This window comes from Zingiber officinale, chromosome 7A (assembly GCF_018446385.1).
Source record: "Zingiber officinale cultivar Zhangliang chromosome 7A, Zo_v1.1, whole genome shotgun sequence".
Taxonomy (NCBI): domain Eukaryota; kingdom Viridiplantae; phylum Streptophyta; class Magnoliopsida; order Zingiberales; family Zingiberaceae; genus Zingiber; species Zingiber officinale.
The window spans coordinates 112,361,874-112,376,270 of NC_055998.1; the positions used below are offsets into that span (position 1 = coordinate 112,361,874).

Genomic DNA, 14,397 nt, shown 5'->3' on the forward strand with positions numbered 1-14,397 from the left:
CTAGAGGTTTGGATGTGATTGGAAGAAGACAGTTTGTGATTATCTTAAAAAGAATATAGTCAGGGGCAGATAGTCGTAGGGCAGCAAAGGTGGGAAAATCAACATCCAACTCATCCAGTCCACCTGGTCTAGGATGACCGAAGAAGTACTCATAGATGGAATCAGGTGAGACATCAAATGGAGGAGGTAAAGGATCGGGTAAATCAGGATAAATGGGAAAAGGATCTCCTGAACACATTCGGCAACCTAGATACCCAAAGAATTCTACGACGGAGAAATCGATAGTTCTCTTAGCGACTCTGGTTCTATAAGCACCATCACTGGTTTGATGAAGATTGTTGTAGAATTCAGATACTAGGTCATAGTTGATGTCCCTTTCTAGGTAGACTAACGAGTCAAGTTTGTAATATGCCAGGGTTTCGGATACAGAGGGACAAAACTCATCCATGTTCTTTCGATCCACAGATCGACATGGGAGTAGCTTGAATGTCCTCTGTTGAAACACTTGTTCAAACTGTCGGTTCGGGAATCTCGAAGAAGAGGAAGGTTGAGGTCGGGAGGGTGCCTGGGACTTGGATTTCTCAGCAGATGACTTAGACGTACCCTCACCGGCTGATTTCTTCCTAAATAGGTCAAAAATGGGACATGGTCGGGGAAAAAGGGAGTCCACGGGAGCCACAGAGTCGAGAACCGAGACAACACACAGAGATACACTGTGAAAAGAAACTTAAATGCCAAAAATGAACAGATTTCGGGGAGAAAGGAAGTTACCTGGGCGCCATTTGAGGCTTTCGGAGAAGATGGAGAGAAGAGTCGGGACTGAGGAGTGGTTCGGCTAGGGTTTTCGGCGTGAAATGAGAGGACGAAGGATTGGGGGAAGTTAAAGAGGGTGATCAGATCATAAGATCGGACGGCTGCCCGATCAGGAGAAATCCTGACCGATCAGGGAACGTCCTGATCGGTCAGGGAGTGTCCTGATCGGTCGTGGAGACCGATCAGGGAACCTCCTGATCGGTCCCCGGACCGATCAGAGGTCGATCAGTAACTAGTGATACGTGCCAGAACCCCTGATCGGTCTGCAGACCGATCAGATATCGAACAGAGAGGTGGAACTCTCCTGATCGGTCGTAGAGACCGATCAGATATCATCCTGATCGGTCCCTGGACCGATCAGTGTCTGATAATCTCTGAAATTCGTATCGAAGGCTCTGAAACTTGGTTCAACAACTTCCAAGTTCAGAACCTAGGATCTGAAGAGCCCACAGATTATATTCAATGATACCAATGAATATTTCCTAATGATGAGCTCTAATGATTTGGAATTATTTAGGGCTCGAAAGTTTCAGACACTTTATAACAAATGTGTTGAATCTCAAAGTTTCAAAACCAGAGAAGTTTGTTTTGTTTGTTTGCTGAAACTATGATCTATAGTGAACCAAGGTAATAAATCTGACTCAGGCTATCGGTTCAAAATATATCCTTGCTATGAGTAGTTACAAGTTTGTCAAAATATGTCAAAATTTCTTCACCAACTTGTCCTATTTTCAATCAAAATCAGGAAGGTATCAATCAAGGGTATCAATCAACACATCAACAAGGTTAGATGATTTCTAGACACAGGTCCAACCAAGATTCCTTGGTTGGAATATATGAGTAAGATCTAGGAGCCAAATACATATGAATTATGTAATGGTCTTCCCCATACTCAATTTATGTCTCTTCAACCTAATTATTCAAGGGATGCATGATACATTTTGAATAATTTGGTTGATCCTAGCATCTCACCCCATATTTAGCAAACAAAAACAATTTGTTAAACCTTATAGTTTGTGTGAGATGTCCCCAAGTTGCCCAAATTAATTTGCCAATTTCTCTTGTAGTTTTAGTTGTCCTTATTGATCATGATGAAATCCTAATGACCTATTGAGCCAAACACATCCCCAATTCTCTCCTTAAATGACTAAATTCATTTTTCGGAAGGGGTTTGGTGAAAATGTCGGCTAAGTTTGACTTTGACTCAACATATGTGAGTGCAATGTCTCCCCTAGCTACGTGATCTCTAATGAAGTGATGACGCACTTCAATGTGTTTGGTCTTTGAATGATGGACTGGATTTTTCGTTAGGTTTATTGTGCTAATGTTGTCACACAACACTTGCACTCCTTTATATGAAAGTCCATAATCTTCTAGAGTGTGAATCATCCATAACAATTGTGATACACTCTCTCCCATGGCAATGTATTTAGCCTCGGTCGTGGAGAGAGCAACACAATGTTGCTTCCGACTTGACCATCTAATCAACGATGAACCTAAAAATTGGCAACCCCCACTAGTGCTTTTCCGATCCAATTTGCATCCAGCATAATCGGAATCGGTATAGCCTATCAAATCAAAAGACTCCGTACGAGGGTACCACAGTCCTACTCTAATTGTGCCCTTGAGATATCTTAGAATTCTCTTAACTGCAGTTAAATGAGATTCCTTGGCACAAACTTGATATCTAGCGCACATGCCCATAGCAAAAAGTATGTCCGGTCAACTAGCTGTGAGATATAGAAGACTACCGATCATGCTTCTATATTGTGTTAGATCAACTGGTTTCCCACTCTCATCATTGTCAAGACGAGTGTTTGTCGTCATTGGAGTGGATACTTCCTTTGAGTCACTCATTTTGAATTTTTTGAGCATCTCTTGAGTGTATTTCGTCTGATGGACATAAATTCCATCTCGAGTTTGTTTGATTTCAAGTCCAAGGAAGAATGTCAATTCTCCTGCTAGACTCATCTCAAACTCACTTTCCATGTGAGAAATAAATTCATTCAAACAGCCCTTGTTATTTGAGCCACAAATTATGTCATCGACATACACTTGGGCTACAAAAATGTTTTCACCATCTCTACGCAGAAATAGTGTTGGGTCTATTTGGCCTCTTACAAAACCCTTTTCTAGTAAATATGTTGACAACCTTTCGTACCAAGCTCGTGGTGCTTGTTTAAGCCCATAAAGTGCTTTCTTGAGCTTGTACACGTGGTTTGGAGCTTCGGTATTCACAAACCCCAGTGGTTGTTCAACATAGACTTCTTCTTTAATAAAGCCATTTAAGAAGGCAGATTTAACATCCATTTGATAGAGCTTGAAACCTCTATGTGCAGCAAAAGCTAGCATCAAACGAATGGACTCTAATCGGGCCACGGGAGCATAAGTCTCATCATAATCGAGACCTTCGACTTGACTATAGCCCTTGGCTACAAGTCTTGCCTTGTTTCTTACAACTTCTCCCTTTTGATTTAACTTATTTTTGAAGACCCATTTAGTTCCAATAATGGTGGTCTTCTTAGGTCTAGGAACTAAGTCCCACACTTGGCTCCTTTCAAATTGACCTAACTCATCTTGCATAGCTATGATCCAATCAGGATCGCGCAATGCCTCATCAACTAATTTTGGTTCAATCTCTGAAATCAATGCGACTTCATTAGACTCATTTCTAAAGAATGACCTAGTCCTAACCCCTTGTTGGATGTCTCCCACAATTTGGTCTTGGGGATGACTAGTGGCTATCCTAGATTGTCTTGGTGTTGGTGGTGCCTCATGAATGGTCTCACTAGGCACAGGCAAGGACTCAATATCAGGCAAAGGATCAGATTGAGTTCTTTGTTGCCTTTGCTCATCATCATCAGAGTCAACTTCGACTCTTTCTATGTTTCGATCATTCAAACTTAGCCTTCTAAGTTCAAATTGAATTTCTCCTACATCCCTTGATTGATCATTTAAGTTAGGGATTTCTTCAAAAGCTACATCAGAGGACTCTTCAATCAATTTAGTCCTATTGTTGTAGACTCGATAGGCTTTGCTGGTGAGCGAATACCCGACCATCAGCCTTGGCCGAAAATTTTCCAAGATGGTCCTTGGTGTTCAAAATAAACACCTTACAACCAAACACCCTAAGATGTTTAATTGTAGGGGGTTTTCCAAACCAAAGTTCATGGGGAGTCTTTCCTAAAAACCTATGTATCAGGATTCGGTTTTGCACATAGCAAGCTGTATTTACAGCTTCACATAAGTAACTCGGTAGTGAGTACTCATTGAGCATACTTCGTGCAGCCTCTTGTAAGACTCGGTTCTTTCTCTCCACAACCCCATTTTGCTGTGGGGTCCTTGGAGTAGAGAACTCATGCATATATCCCTTTTCTCGACAGAATTCTAAAAACCTATGATTTTGAAATTCCCCACCATGATCACTTCTAATGGTTTTAATTGTTGTTGATTTTTCATTTTCAGTTCTTCTACAAAAGGAAATAAAAATATCTATGGTTTGATCCTTAGTTTTCAAAAAGAAGGTCCATGTATACCTAGTAAAGTCATCAATAATCACTAAACAATATCTACTTCCATTTAATGAAATAACACTACTGCAATCAAACAAATCCATATGTAATAAGTCTAAGGCAGTAGTTGTACTTACAACGCTTTTACCTTTATGAGGCGCTTTAGTTTGCTTACCCTTCTGACATGCATCACACAATTTGGTCTTTTGGTACTTGATGCTTGGTAAGCCTCGCATTAACCCTTTGTTGACCAGCTTCCGGATATTCTTCATGTTCACATGAGCCAACCTCCTATGCCAAAGCCACGATTCTTCTTCTTTTGACATGAAACACTTAGCAAGAGCATTAGTAGCACTTTTAAAAGAAACTTGATAAATGTTATCTACCCTTGTGCCTACTAGTACCGTGTCAAGTGTGTCAATGTTTTTGACTAGACATTGACTTGAATGAAACTCAATTGTGTAACCCGTATCACACAATTGACTGACACTTAGGAGATTAAAAGTCATCCCCTTGACTAGAAGGACATTCTTGATTTGGAGATATTTGGATATATGAATGTCTCCAACCCCTATAACCTTAAGGCTACCATTATTACCAAAGGACACATTACCTCTATTTTTGTTTTGAATGGTAGAAAATAGTGACTTGTCCCCGGTCATGTGCTTGGAGCATCCACTATCAACAAACCAAGTTGATAGACGCTCCCCCTTTACCAATGCCTACAAGACACGAAAGATAGATATTTTAGGTACCCAAATCTTGGGACCTAATGCATCTACAATGAAATACTTAGGCACCCATGCCTTGTTACCTTCTTCCTAGTCTCATGAACCCTAGAAACATGCGATCTATGAAATTGGGTTCTTGACACTAAAGAAATAAAGCTAGACTCCTTAGGTTGGTATCCTAATCCAGGCTTGTTGTAGACCGCCCTTTGGGCATTTAGAATCATGTCTAGGGTCTTAGAGCTAGTTGAGAATTTTTCAAGCATTTTCTTGAGTTTCTCAACCTCACCCTTCAAGGCCTTGTTCTCATCCTCAAGGACCTCTAGATGTAGGTCATCAACCTCATCTTCCCTAAGGGCCCTCAAGTTTTCTACTTCTTCTTTTAATGATTTATTTTCTGTTTTTGATTTTTTAAGTAAGGTAGACAAATGTGTAATAGTCTTATAGCATTTTTCTAAGTGAGAAGAGGTTACCTCTTCATCATCCGAAAATGATGAAGCCGCGGCTGAAGTGCTTGAGTCATCACTCTCGGACTCGGACTCCTCCCTTGCCATGAGTGCCAATTGCCGAGTACTCTTCTCCTTCTTCTCTTCCTCCTCCGATGAGCTTGAGGAAGATTCATCCCAAGTGGCCTTGAGAGCTTTCTTCTTCTTGGCTCTTTCCTCCTTATTTTTGGCCCGTTCCTCCTTCTTGAGTTTTGGACACTCACTCCGGTAGTGGCCTTTCTTGCTACACTCATAGCAAGTAACGTTAGACTTATCAATATTTTAATCTACAGTCTTACCTTTGTATCTCCTGCTTCTTCTCATGATCCTCCTCACAAAATTTGTCATCTCGCTTGATGATGATCCACCTTCATCATCGGACTCGGAGGAGGATGTAGATGAAGAAATCTCTTTCTCCTTCTTCTTTTCCCTCTTTCTTCTTCCATCCTTGTTCTTTGGTCCTGCAACTAAGGCAATACCTTTCTCTCTTTGACCTTTGTTAGTAAGTTCATGAAGTTCCATTTCACAAAAGAATTCGTCTAATTTAACAATGGAAAGATCCTTGGAAACCTTGTAGGCATCTACCATAGATGACCACAAGGCATTCCTTGGAAAGGCTTTAAGAGCGTACCTTACTAGATCGCGATTCTCCACGCGTTCATCTACGGAATGTAGACCATTGATGATTTCCTTGAACCTCCCATGTAGTTCACTTACCGTTTCGTTTTCCTTCATGGTGAGATTTTGTAGTTGATTCAAGAATAGGTCCCTCTTGGCTATCCGAGAATCTCGAGTTCCTTCTTGGAGCTCGATGAGCTTGTTCCATAAATCTTTTGCACTTGAGAATGGACCTACCTTGACGAGTTGGTCCTTGGCAATCCCACATTGTAAGGTGACTACCGCCTTGGCATCGACTTGCCCTTTACGAGTTTGTTCGGTAGACCACCTTGATGAATCGAGTTCCTTACCTTCTTCGTCCTTCGGTGGTGTGAATCCTTCCTTAACTGAGAACCACATGGAGATATCAGTCTTGAGGTAATACTCCATGCGGCTCTTCCAATACTGAAAATCTACTCCGTCGAAATAGGGAGGATGATTGGTGCTAAATCCTTCCTTCATAGCCATCTTCTTTTGCTCTTTAGGGTGTTAATCCGAATGAAAGAGCGCCTTGTTCTGATACCACTTGTTAGGATCTTAGATGGCTAGAGGGGGGGGGGGTGAATAGCCTCTTCAAAACTTAAACACAAATTTCTACAAAGAAACTTGTTAGCACAGCGGAATTAGGAAACTAAAACAAAGAGGAAACAAGCACACTAACACACGGATTTACGAGGTTCAGGGATAACTTGCCCCTACTCCTCGGCGTGTCCGTAAGGTGGACGACCCCTTGATCTTCGGTAGATCGCACCCCGGATAAATTTCGGCTAAAGATCCTCCTTCTCGGTGGAGTAACCTCTCCACAAAGTCTCAAGAAATATATATGTTAAAACACAAGACTTACAGAGCTCGGTGGCAAAGAAGAATGAACTAACGCTTACAACCACGCGAGGATCAGTGGAAACAGAGAACTCACAGATAGCAGTTTCTCACCCGAGAGCTCAAGAACTTAGCACACCTCAACGATCAACAGAACGTTTTGTTTTCTTTTTTTTTCACTTTCTTGCTTTCTTGTTGTTCTTTCCTCTCGCTTTTTACTTATTCTTAAGCCCCTGTTCTCTGCTGTCACGGATCGTGGTCAAACTGCACAGAATCATCGCTGCAGCCAATCCCTCTTCCTCCTTACCTGGTTCTCTGAACTCACACCAATGAAATCACAGTCTTCACTGGTGTCTTCTGAGCTCGAACCAATCACCAGGAGTCAAGCGGATCGCAGCCAGATCACACCAGTAGCCGTTGATGCTTCAAATGCACCATGCGCCGCGAATCACAGCAGAAAGGCCATTTGTCGTATTCCTCTTATGGACTTAATTTGAAATTAGGCTTGGAATGATACTTGTGATCCTGCAAACTCAAAAGCTAACAGCACAGAGGGTTATATGAATCAGGCAGATCAAATGCAGTGGAGGAATCGCAGAAACAAATCTGATTGTGTGTGGATCGGTCACCAGACCGATCCATGGACCGATCAGGACATATCCTGATCGGTCCACAGCTTGTCTGATCGGTCGTGGAGACCGATCAGACTGCAGGTGGATCGGTCTCCACGATCGATCCCCTGCCTTCTTCTCTTCGCAATACCATCTCCTGATCGGTCTCCAAGACTGATCAGATTGCACTCAGTGTGCTACTGAGTGTTTCCTGATCGGTCTACAGACCGATCAGATTACACTCAGTGTGCTACTGAGTGTTTCCTGATCGGTCACCAGACCGATCCAATGTACCATGGAATGTCCACTTAGGTTCCTCTCTGACCTAATCCGGAGAACAAACTACCGAGCCCTCTCCGACTTCGTCCGGTCAAGAGAACGAGCTACCGAGCCCTCTCCGACTTCGTCAGGTCCAGAGGACGAGCTACCGAGCCCTCTCTGACCTAGTCCGGAGAACGAGCTACCGAGCCCTCTCCGACTTCGTTCGGTCCAGAGAACGAGCTACCGAGCCCTCTCCGACCTAGTCCGAAGAACGAGCTACCGAGCCCTTTCCGACTTCGTCAGGTCCAGAGAACGAGCTACCGAACCCTCTCTAACCTAGTCCGGAGAACGAGCTCTCTCCGACTTCGCGTGCCAAGTTTCCAACTTGGACTTTTCCCTTCCACTTGATCAACCTTGATCATTAATCAAACCGAGTTTAATTAACATCTGATACAAACTTAAATCCGTGTCAACATCAAAACAACAGCCAGGTCAGACTGTATCAACACCTTCATCCCTCCTCCTCATAGGGTTTCTGTTCTCCCCTAAGGTAATGGAGGCACCGCTGAGGCCGTTGCGACTTTGGTGCTTGGTCCAGAACTATGATTGGGGACGCCGTGGGGAGGATTCGACGATGGCGCGTCTATTCGAGCGGAACTCTAACTCCCAGATCGATCTATCTCATCCTTACGCAGAGTTCTAGATGGGCACACATGAGTCGGGACCTTCCTTTGCGGGCTCGGATTCGGAGGAAATTCCACTTAAGAAGTGGATTCGGGAGAACCCTGGTGCTCTGGGAGAAAAGGTCTTGGCGAACTAGGGAACGGACTGCCTTTCTTGTTCAAGATATTGTCAAGTGCACCCAAATAAGGAGCTAGCAAGGATGCTTCATATGATGCGACCAAATGTTTACAAGGACCCAAACCATAAGCCAGAGATGGTGATCACTTTGACAGAGTTCAAAGCGCTATGTGGTTTTGTCAGCATGGAGGAACTCAAGGATGTCCTTATCGATGTGCCTAGAATTGCAGAGCTGGTTGGTAATGATGCAACAAGCAAATAGGAAATATGTTCTTTCTTTTCTTTCCATTTTCATCCAATTAATCTATTCTGATGATTCCAGAGTCATGCGCTTGTGTGAGTCATGAGCATGAGAACTTAGGTCTTGCATACACTTGGTTTGCTTCTTTGTTAATCATCACCATCGTATTTTCTATTATATTGTTTCTATTACTTTCTTAAAAAATTGTGCTACTATTCAATTTCGCGTGATGCAATACATCTTTATCACCCGTTATTAGACAAAGACACAAAACAAGAATTACAGGTTTTATGTTTATTTGAAGTTTTTCCTTATTTTGGGTTAATTATTGATCTCTCTTTATTCTCTTTAGTAGGCATATAAAATTGTGGTTTCTGAAACTTTTGTCATTGTATTGTAGCTTGGAATTCGTACTTTTGATGATTTTCTTCGGGATGGATTGGTTGAATATCTTGATGTCAATGAAGAGAACAATGCATGCTCATTTTGTCATTTGAAATTGTCATATTCACTCTCTGGTACCCTTCTGTTGACAGATAGCGTTGTATGAATGTGAAAATGACACGGATGATTCTGAAAAGAAAAAGTGTGATATAACCCACATAGAGATTGAGCCTTTGACACTTTTAGGTGTTTGTGCTGGTTTAATTCCTTATCCTCACCACAACCAATCTCCACGTAATACATACCAGGTTTGGTTGAGCTGCCTTTTATTCTGATTTCAGCTTAGCTCCACACTAATTGTGAAACAAATTCTTGTTGTAGTGTGCAATGGGGAAACAAGCTATGGGAAATATTGCTTACAATCAGGCAAGTAAATTATAGATACAACTTTAGCAACATATTGATTTATTGATTTATGTCAAAATTCTCATATCCTATGGTCATAGCACATATGAGTACTAACTTACCCAATTATTTGGGGAAATGAATTTAGTCTCTATCTGAATTCTTGGACATTTTAGGACTAGATCTTTTAAGGCAAATGCATTGATTTTCTGCCTCAAGCATTCTTATTGAGCTTCTGAATATTGTGGTTGTCAAAGTTTGTATTGTTATGTGGATCACATAGTTTAAAACTTCTGAATATTCATTTGTTGAATAAGTGTGAATGGAGAAGAGGTGGAAGAGAAGAAGCTCCATTGTGAATCGGACTTTAGTCCCACATTGGAAGTTTCAAGGTAAGTTTATTGGTTTATATTGATTCACATGCATTGAGGATGTGAACAAATGCATGGGGAGATGCTCTCTCTCACGCGTGAGTGCGCAGGGGGGGTGCAAATCCAGGGCCCGGATTGCATTGAACCAAGTTGACTCGTGTGCGAGCGCGACCTCCAAGTGAAAAGCATTAAAGAAAAATTAATGCATAATCAAAACGGCCAAGTGAAAAGCTGGCGTTGAGTAATGATCATTAATGGTGTCCTTTGGTCTTGAGCTCCTATATAAGGAGGCTGCGACCTCAGACAAAAGGTTACGCAGATAACACAGCGAAAGCAAGCAGAAGCTCTCCTCCTCATTCCCCTTCTCTGTCGTGCAACTCCTGTTCGACAGATTGCCCGCGGTAGCTTTCGGGTACCACTCAGTTCGCCGTGACCACCAGTGCTTGGTGGAGTTCACGGTTAGACCGTTGTATCCTGGGAAACAGACCACCCAAATAAGCCTCGAAGCACAGCCGGAGGTGGGGGCGAATCTGTTTCAAGGAAACTGCTACTTGCAGGCCTCGGTCAGCTTGCCCGGTCGGGATTTTGCCCGACCTTACTGCTCTATCGAGACTGCTCTGCAGACCTGGTCTTCTGTTCTGCAAATCTGCTCTGAACAGACCTGGTCATTCTACTTTGAACAGACCTGGTCTTTCTTTTTGTCAAGACTTGTTTTGTTGCTCGACAGACCCAGCAGACCGACCGACCTAGCCGACCGACCGACCCGGCCGACTGACCCGTCGACCCGGCCGACCGACCGACCCGGCCGACCCGGCCGACCAACCGACCCGGCCGACTGACCGACCCGCTGACCTGGACGACCGACCGACCCGCCAACCCGGCCGACCGACCGACCCGACCGACCGACCCGCCGACCCGGCTGACTGACCGAACCGCCGACCCGGCCAACCGACCGACCCGACCTGCCGATCCGAACTCATCTCGGCCGATCTGCGTTGCCGATCTGCCCTCTGCTCGGCTGATTCGTCCGCTCGGCAACACAGACTAGTGGCTCAGCCGATATTCTTGCTCGGCAATTCTTCGGCTCGGAGCAGAAACCAACCCCTGCTGGCAGCCTGAGATTATCCGCTCAGGTCATCTCTACTGTAAGTTGAATTTAAATCAGTGCTATTTGAATTCAGCTAATACCCCTAAAATCTCCGGCAGATTGTTTGTGTCTAACAATCTTGAAACAGAGTCGTTTCTGTTGAGATGGCCACGGAACAAAATGTTGAGGTGCAACAGACTCAACACGTGCAGGCCCCCTCCGTCCCGATTGGAACTGTGTCAATCAACCACGGGGAAAAGCCAGAGAAGTTCAGTGGACTGAACTTCAAGAGGTGGCAACAGAAGATGCTCTTCTATCTGACCACGCTCAACCTAGCTCGGTTCTTGACCGAGGACCCTCCCAAGCGAGCTGAAAATGCTGATGCGCAGACCATCAATACTGTGGTGGCATGGACTCATTCTGAGTTCCTTTGCCGAAACTATATCCTTAACTGCCTTGTCGACTCGCTGTACGCTGTGTATAGCATGAAGAGAACGACTAAGGAGCTGTGGGAGTCCCTGGATAAGAAATACAAGACGGAGGATGCAGGGGCAAAAAAGTTCATCGTGGACCGATTCCTGGACTACAAGATGGTTGACTCCAAGACTGTGATCAGTCAAGTCCAGGAGCTTCAGGTGATCTTGTACGAGATCCACTCAGAAGGGATGGTTCTGAGTGAAACCTTCCAGGTGGCTGCTATCATTGAGAAGCTGCCTCTCGGCTAAAAGGACTTCAAGAACTACCTGAAGCACAAGCGAAAGGAGATGAATGTAGAGGAACTCATTGTTCGACTTCGCATCGAAGAAGACAACAAGAGTTCAGAGAGGAAACTGTTCTCTCAGGCTACTGTGAAAGCCAACGTGGTCGAGCACGGTCAAAGCTCGAAACGGAAGAACCCCAAGTCTTCCAAGATGGGACCCAGAGGAGGCATTAGCAAGAAGAAGTTCTCTGGGAAGTGCTTCAACTGTGACAAAGGAGGTCACAAATCTTTGGAATGTAGAAAGCTGAAGAAGAAGCAAGAGGCCAACCTGAACGAGGGACCAAAAATGGATGACCTCTGCATTGTGGTCTCAGAACTGAATCTGATTGGTTCAAACCCGCGGCAATGGTGGATCGATACGGAGCCACCAGACATGTGTGCTACAACAAGGAGCTGCTCCACAACTTCGAGGAAGTCACTGGAGACAAATTGTTCATGGGGAACTCAGCAACCTCGGACATCATGGGCCAAGGAAAGGTGGTGCTGAAGATGACCTCGGGCAAGGACCTCACTCTGAACAATGTGCTATATGTTTCGGAGATTCAGAAGAATCTAGTGTCCGGATCACTTTTGAGCAAGCATGGCTTTCGCATTGTTTTTGAGTCGGACAGAGTTGTATTGTCTAAAAATGGAATGTTTGTAGGAAGAGGCTATGTATCTGATGGGCTGTTTAAGCTCAATGTAATGACCATTAGGCCCAAGATAAATAAAAATGAAAGCTCTTCCACTTATATGCTTGAGTCTTCGTGTTTGTGGCATGGTAGACTAGGACATGTTAACTACGACGTGTTGCGTAGATTAATAAACATGCAAAGCATACCTACATTCCACCTTGACCCAAAACACAAGTGTGAGATTTGTGTTGAAGCGAAAATGACAAGGTCATCCTTTCAACATATTGAAAGAAGTAATGAACCACTTGACCTAATCCATACTGATGTGTGCGAGAAATTTGCTCTCTATAAGAATGAGGTTGAAAACCAACTTAATAGGAAAATTAAGGTGGTTCGAAGTGACCGAGGCGGTGAATATGTGTCACCGTTCGCTGAGTTGTGTGTTGAACATGGGATCAGACACGAAACAACAGCTCCATATACTCCTTAGCAAAACGGAGTTGCTGAGCGAAAGAACCGAACTCTTAAGGAGATGATGAATGCTCTTCTATTAAGCTTTAGATTGTCAGAGTCCATGTGGGGGGAAGCTGTGTTAACAGCTAATTACCTTTTAAATAAGGTGCCCCGGAAGAAAATAGATAAGAGCCCTTATGAGTTGTGGAATGGAAGACAACCGTCCTACAAATATTTACGAATGTGGGGGTGTCTTGCCAAAGTGTTGGTACCCGATCCGAAAAGAATTAAGATAGGACCAAAGACTGTTCATTGCATATTTATTGGATATGCACATAACAGCAGTGCTTATCAATTTTGTGTGTGTGAGTCACACGTACCGGAGATACACAGGAACTCGATAATCGAATCGAGAAATGCCTCTTTCTTCGAGCATGTGTTTCCGTATAAGACTCGTGAGGATGCTAGCTCCTCAAAACGGGCAACCGAAACACAAGGTGAAGAAGAAGATGATGACGACGAGGAACTCGTGGAGGTTGAGCCTAGACGGAGCAAAAGAGCGCGGGTAGAAAAATCCTATGGATCGGATTTTATCACTTTCATGTTGGAGAGTGAGCCCCGAAGTTACTCAGAAGCTGTAGGCTCTTCTGATGGACCTCACTGGAAAGAGGCAATTGCATCTGAGATAAAATCTATCTTGCAAAATCACACTTGGGAACTTGTGGATCTTCCTCCGGGAATTAAACCACTAGGTTGCAAGTGGATCTTCAAGAAGAAAATGAAATCAGATGGCACAATCGATAAATACAAGGCCAGATTGGTAATTAAAGGATACCGACAACGAGAAGGCCTTGACTACTTCGATACATACTCTCCGGTATCGAGAATAACTTCCATTAGAGTATTGTTGGCTATTGCCGCTCTATGGAATCTCGAAGTACATCAAATGGATGTAAAGACAACGTTTCTAAACGGAGATTTAGAAGAGGAAATCTATATGGATCAACCTGAGGAGTTTTCTGTGCAAAGACAGAAAAACAAGGTCTGTAGATTGGTGAAGTCATTATATGGCTTGAAACAAGCACCAAAGCAGTGGCATGAGAAATTCGATAATGCCATGAAGGAATGTGGATTCAAGATCAATGAATGTGATAAATGTGTCTACATGAGAGTCACAGAGAGTGACTATGTCATCTTGTGCCTCTATGTAGATGACATACTTATCATTGGGAGCAATGATAAGATAATCAAATCCACTAAAGATATGTTGAATTCAAGATTTGACATGAAAGACATGGGCCTAGCTGATGTGATTCTAGGAATCAAAATTCTTAGAATGACAGAAGGACTTGTTCTTAGTCAGTTCCATTACGTGGACAAGATTCTTGAGAAATT

At 43.5% G+C, this 14,397-nt stretch overlaps 1 protein-coding gene across 1 annotated transcript; it reads left to right on the top strand.

The window, feature by feature from the left end:
- The first annotated feature begins 8,578 nt into the window (after positions 1-8,578).
- LOC121999614 (DNA-directed RNA polymerase III subunit 2-like) lies at positions 8,579-9,753 on the top strand. Its single transcript, XM_042554273.1, has 3 exons — positions 8,579-8,922; positions 9,465-9,620; positions 9,694-9,753. The coding sequence occupies exons 1-3, from the start codon at positions 8,770-8,772 to the stop codon at positions 9,751-9,753; spliced, it is 369 nt and encodes a 122-aa protein (XP_042410207.1). The 5' UTR covers positions 8,579-8,769.
- The last annotated feature ends 4,644 nt before the right edge of the window (positions 9,754-14,397 follow it).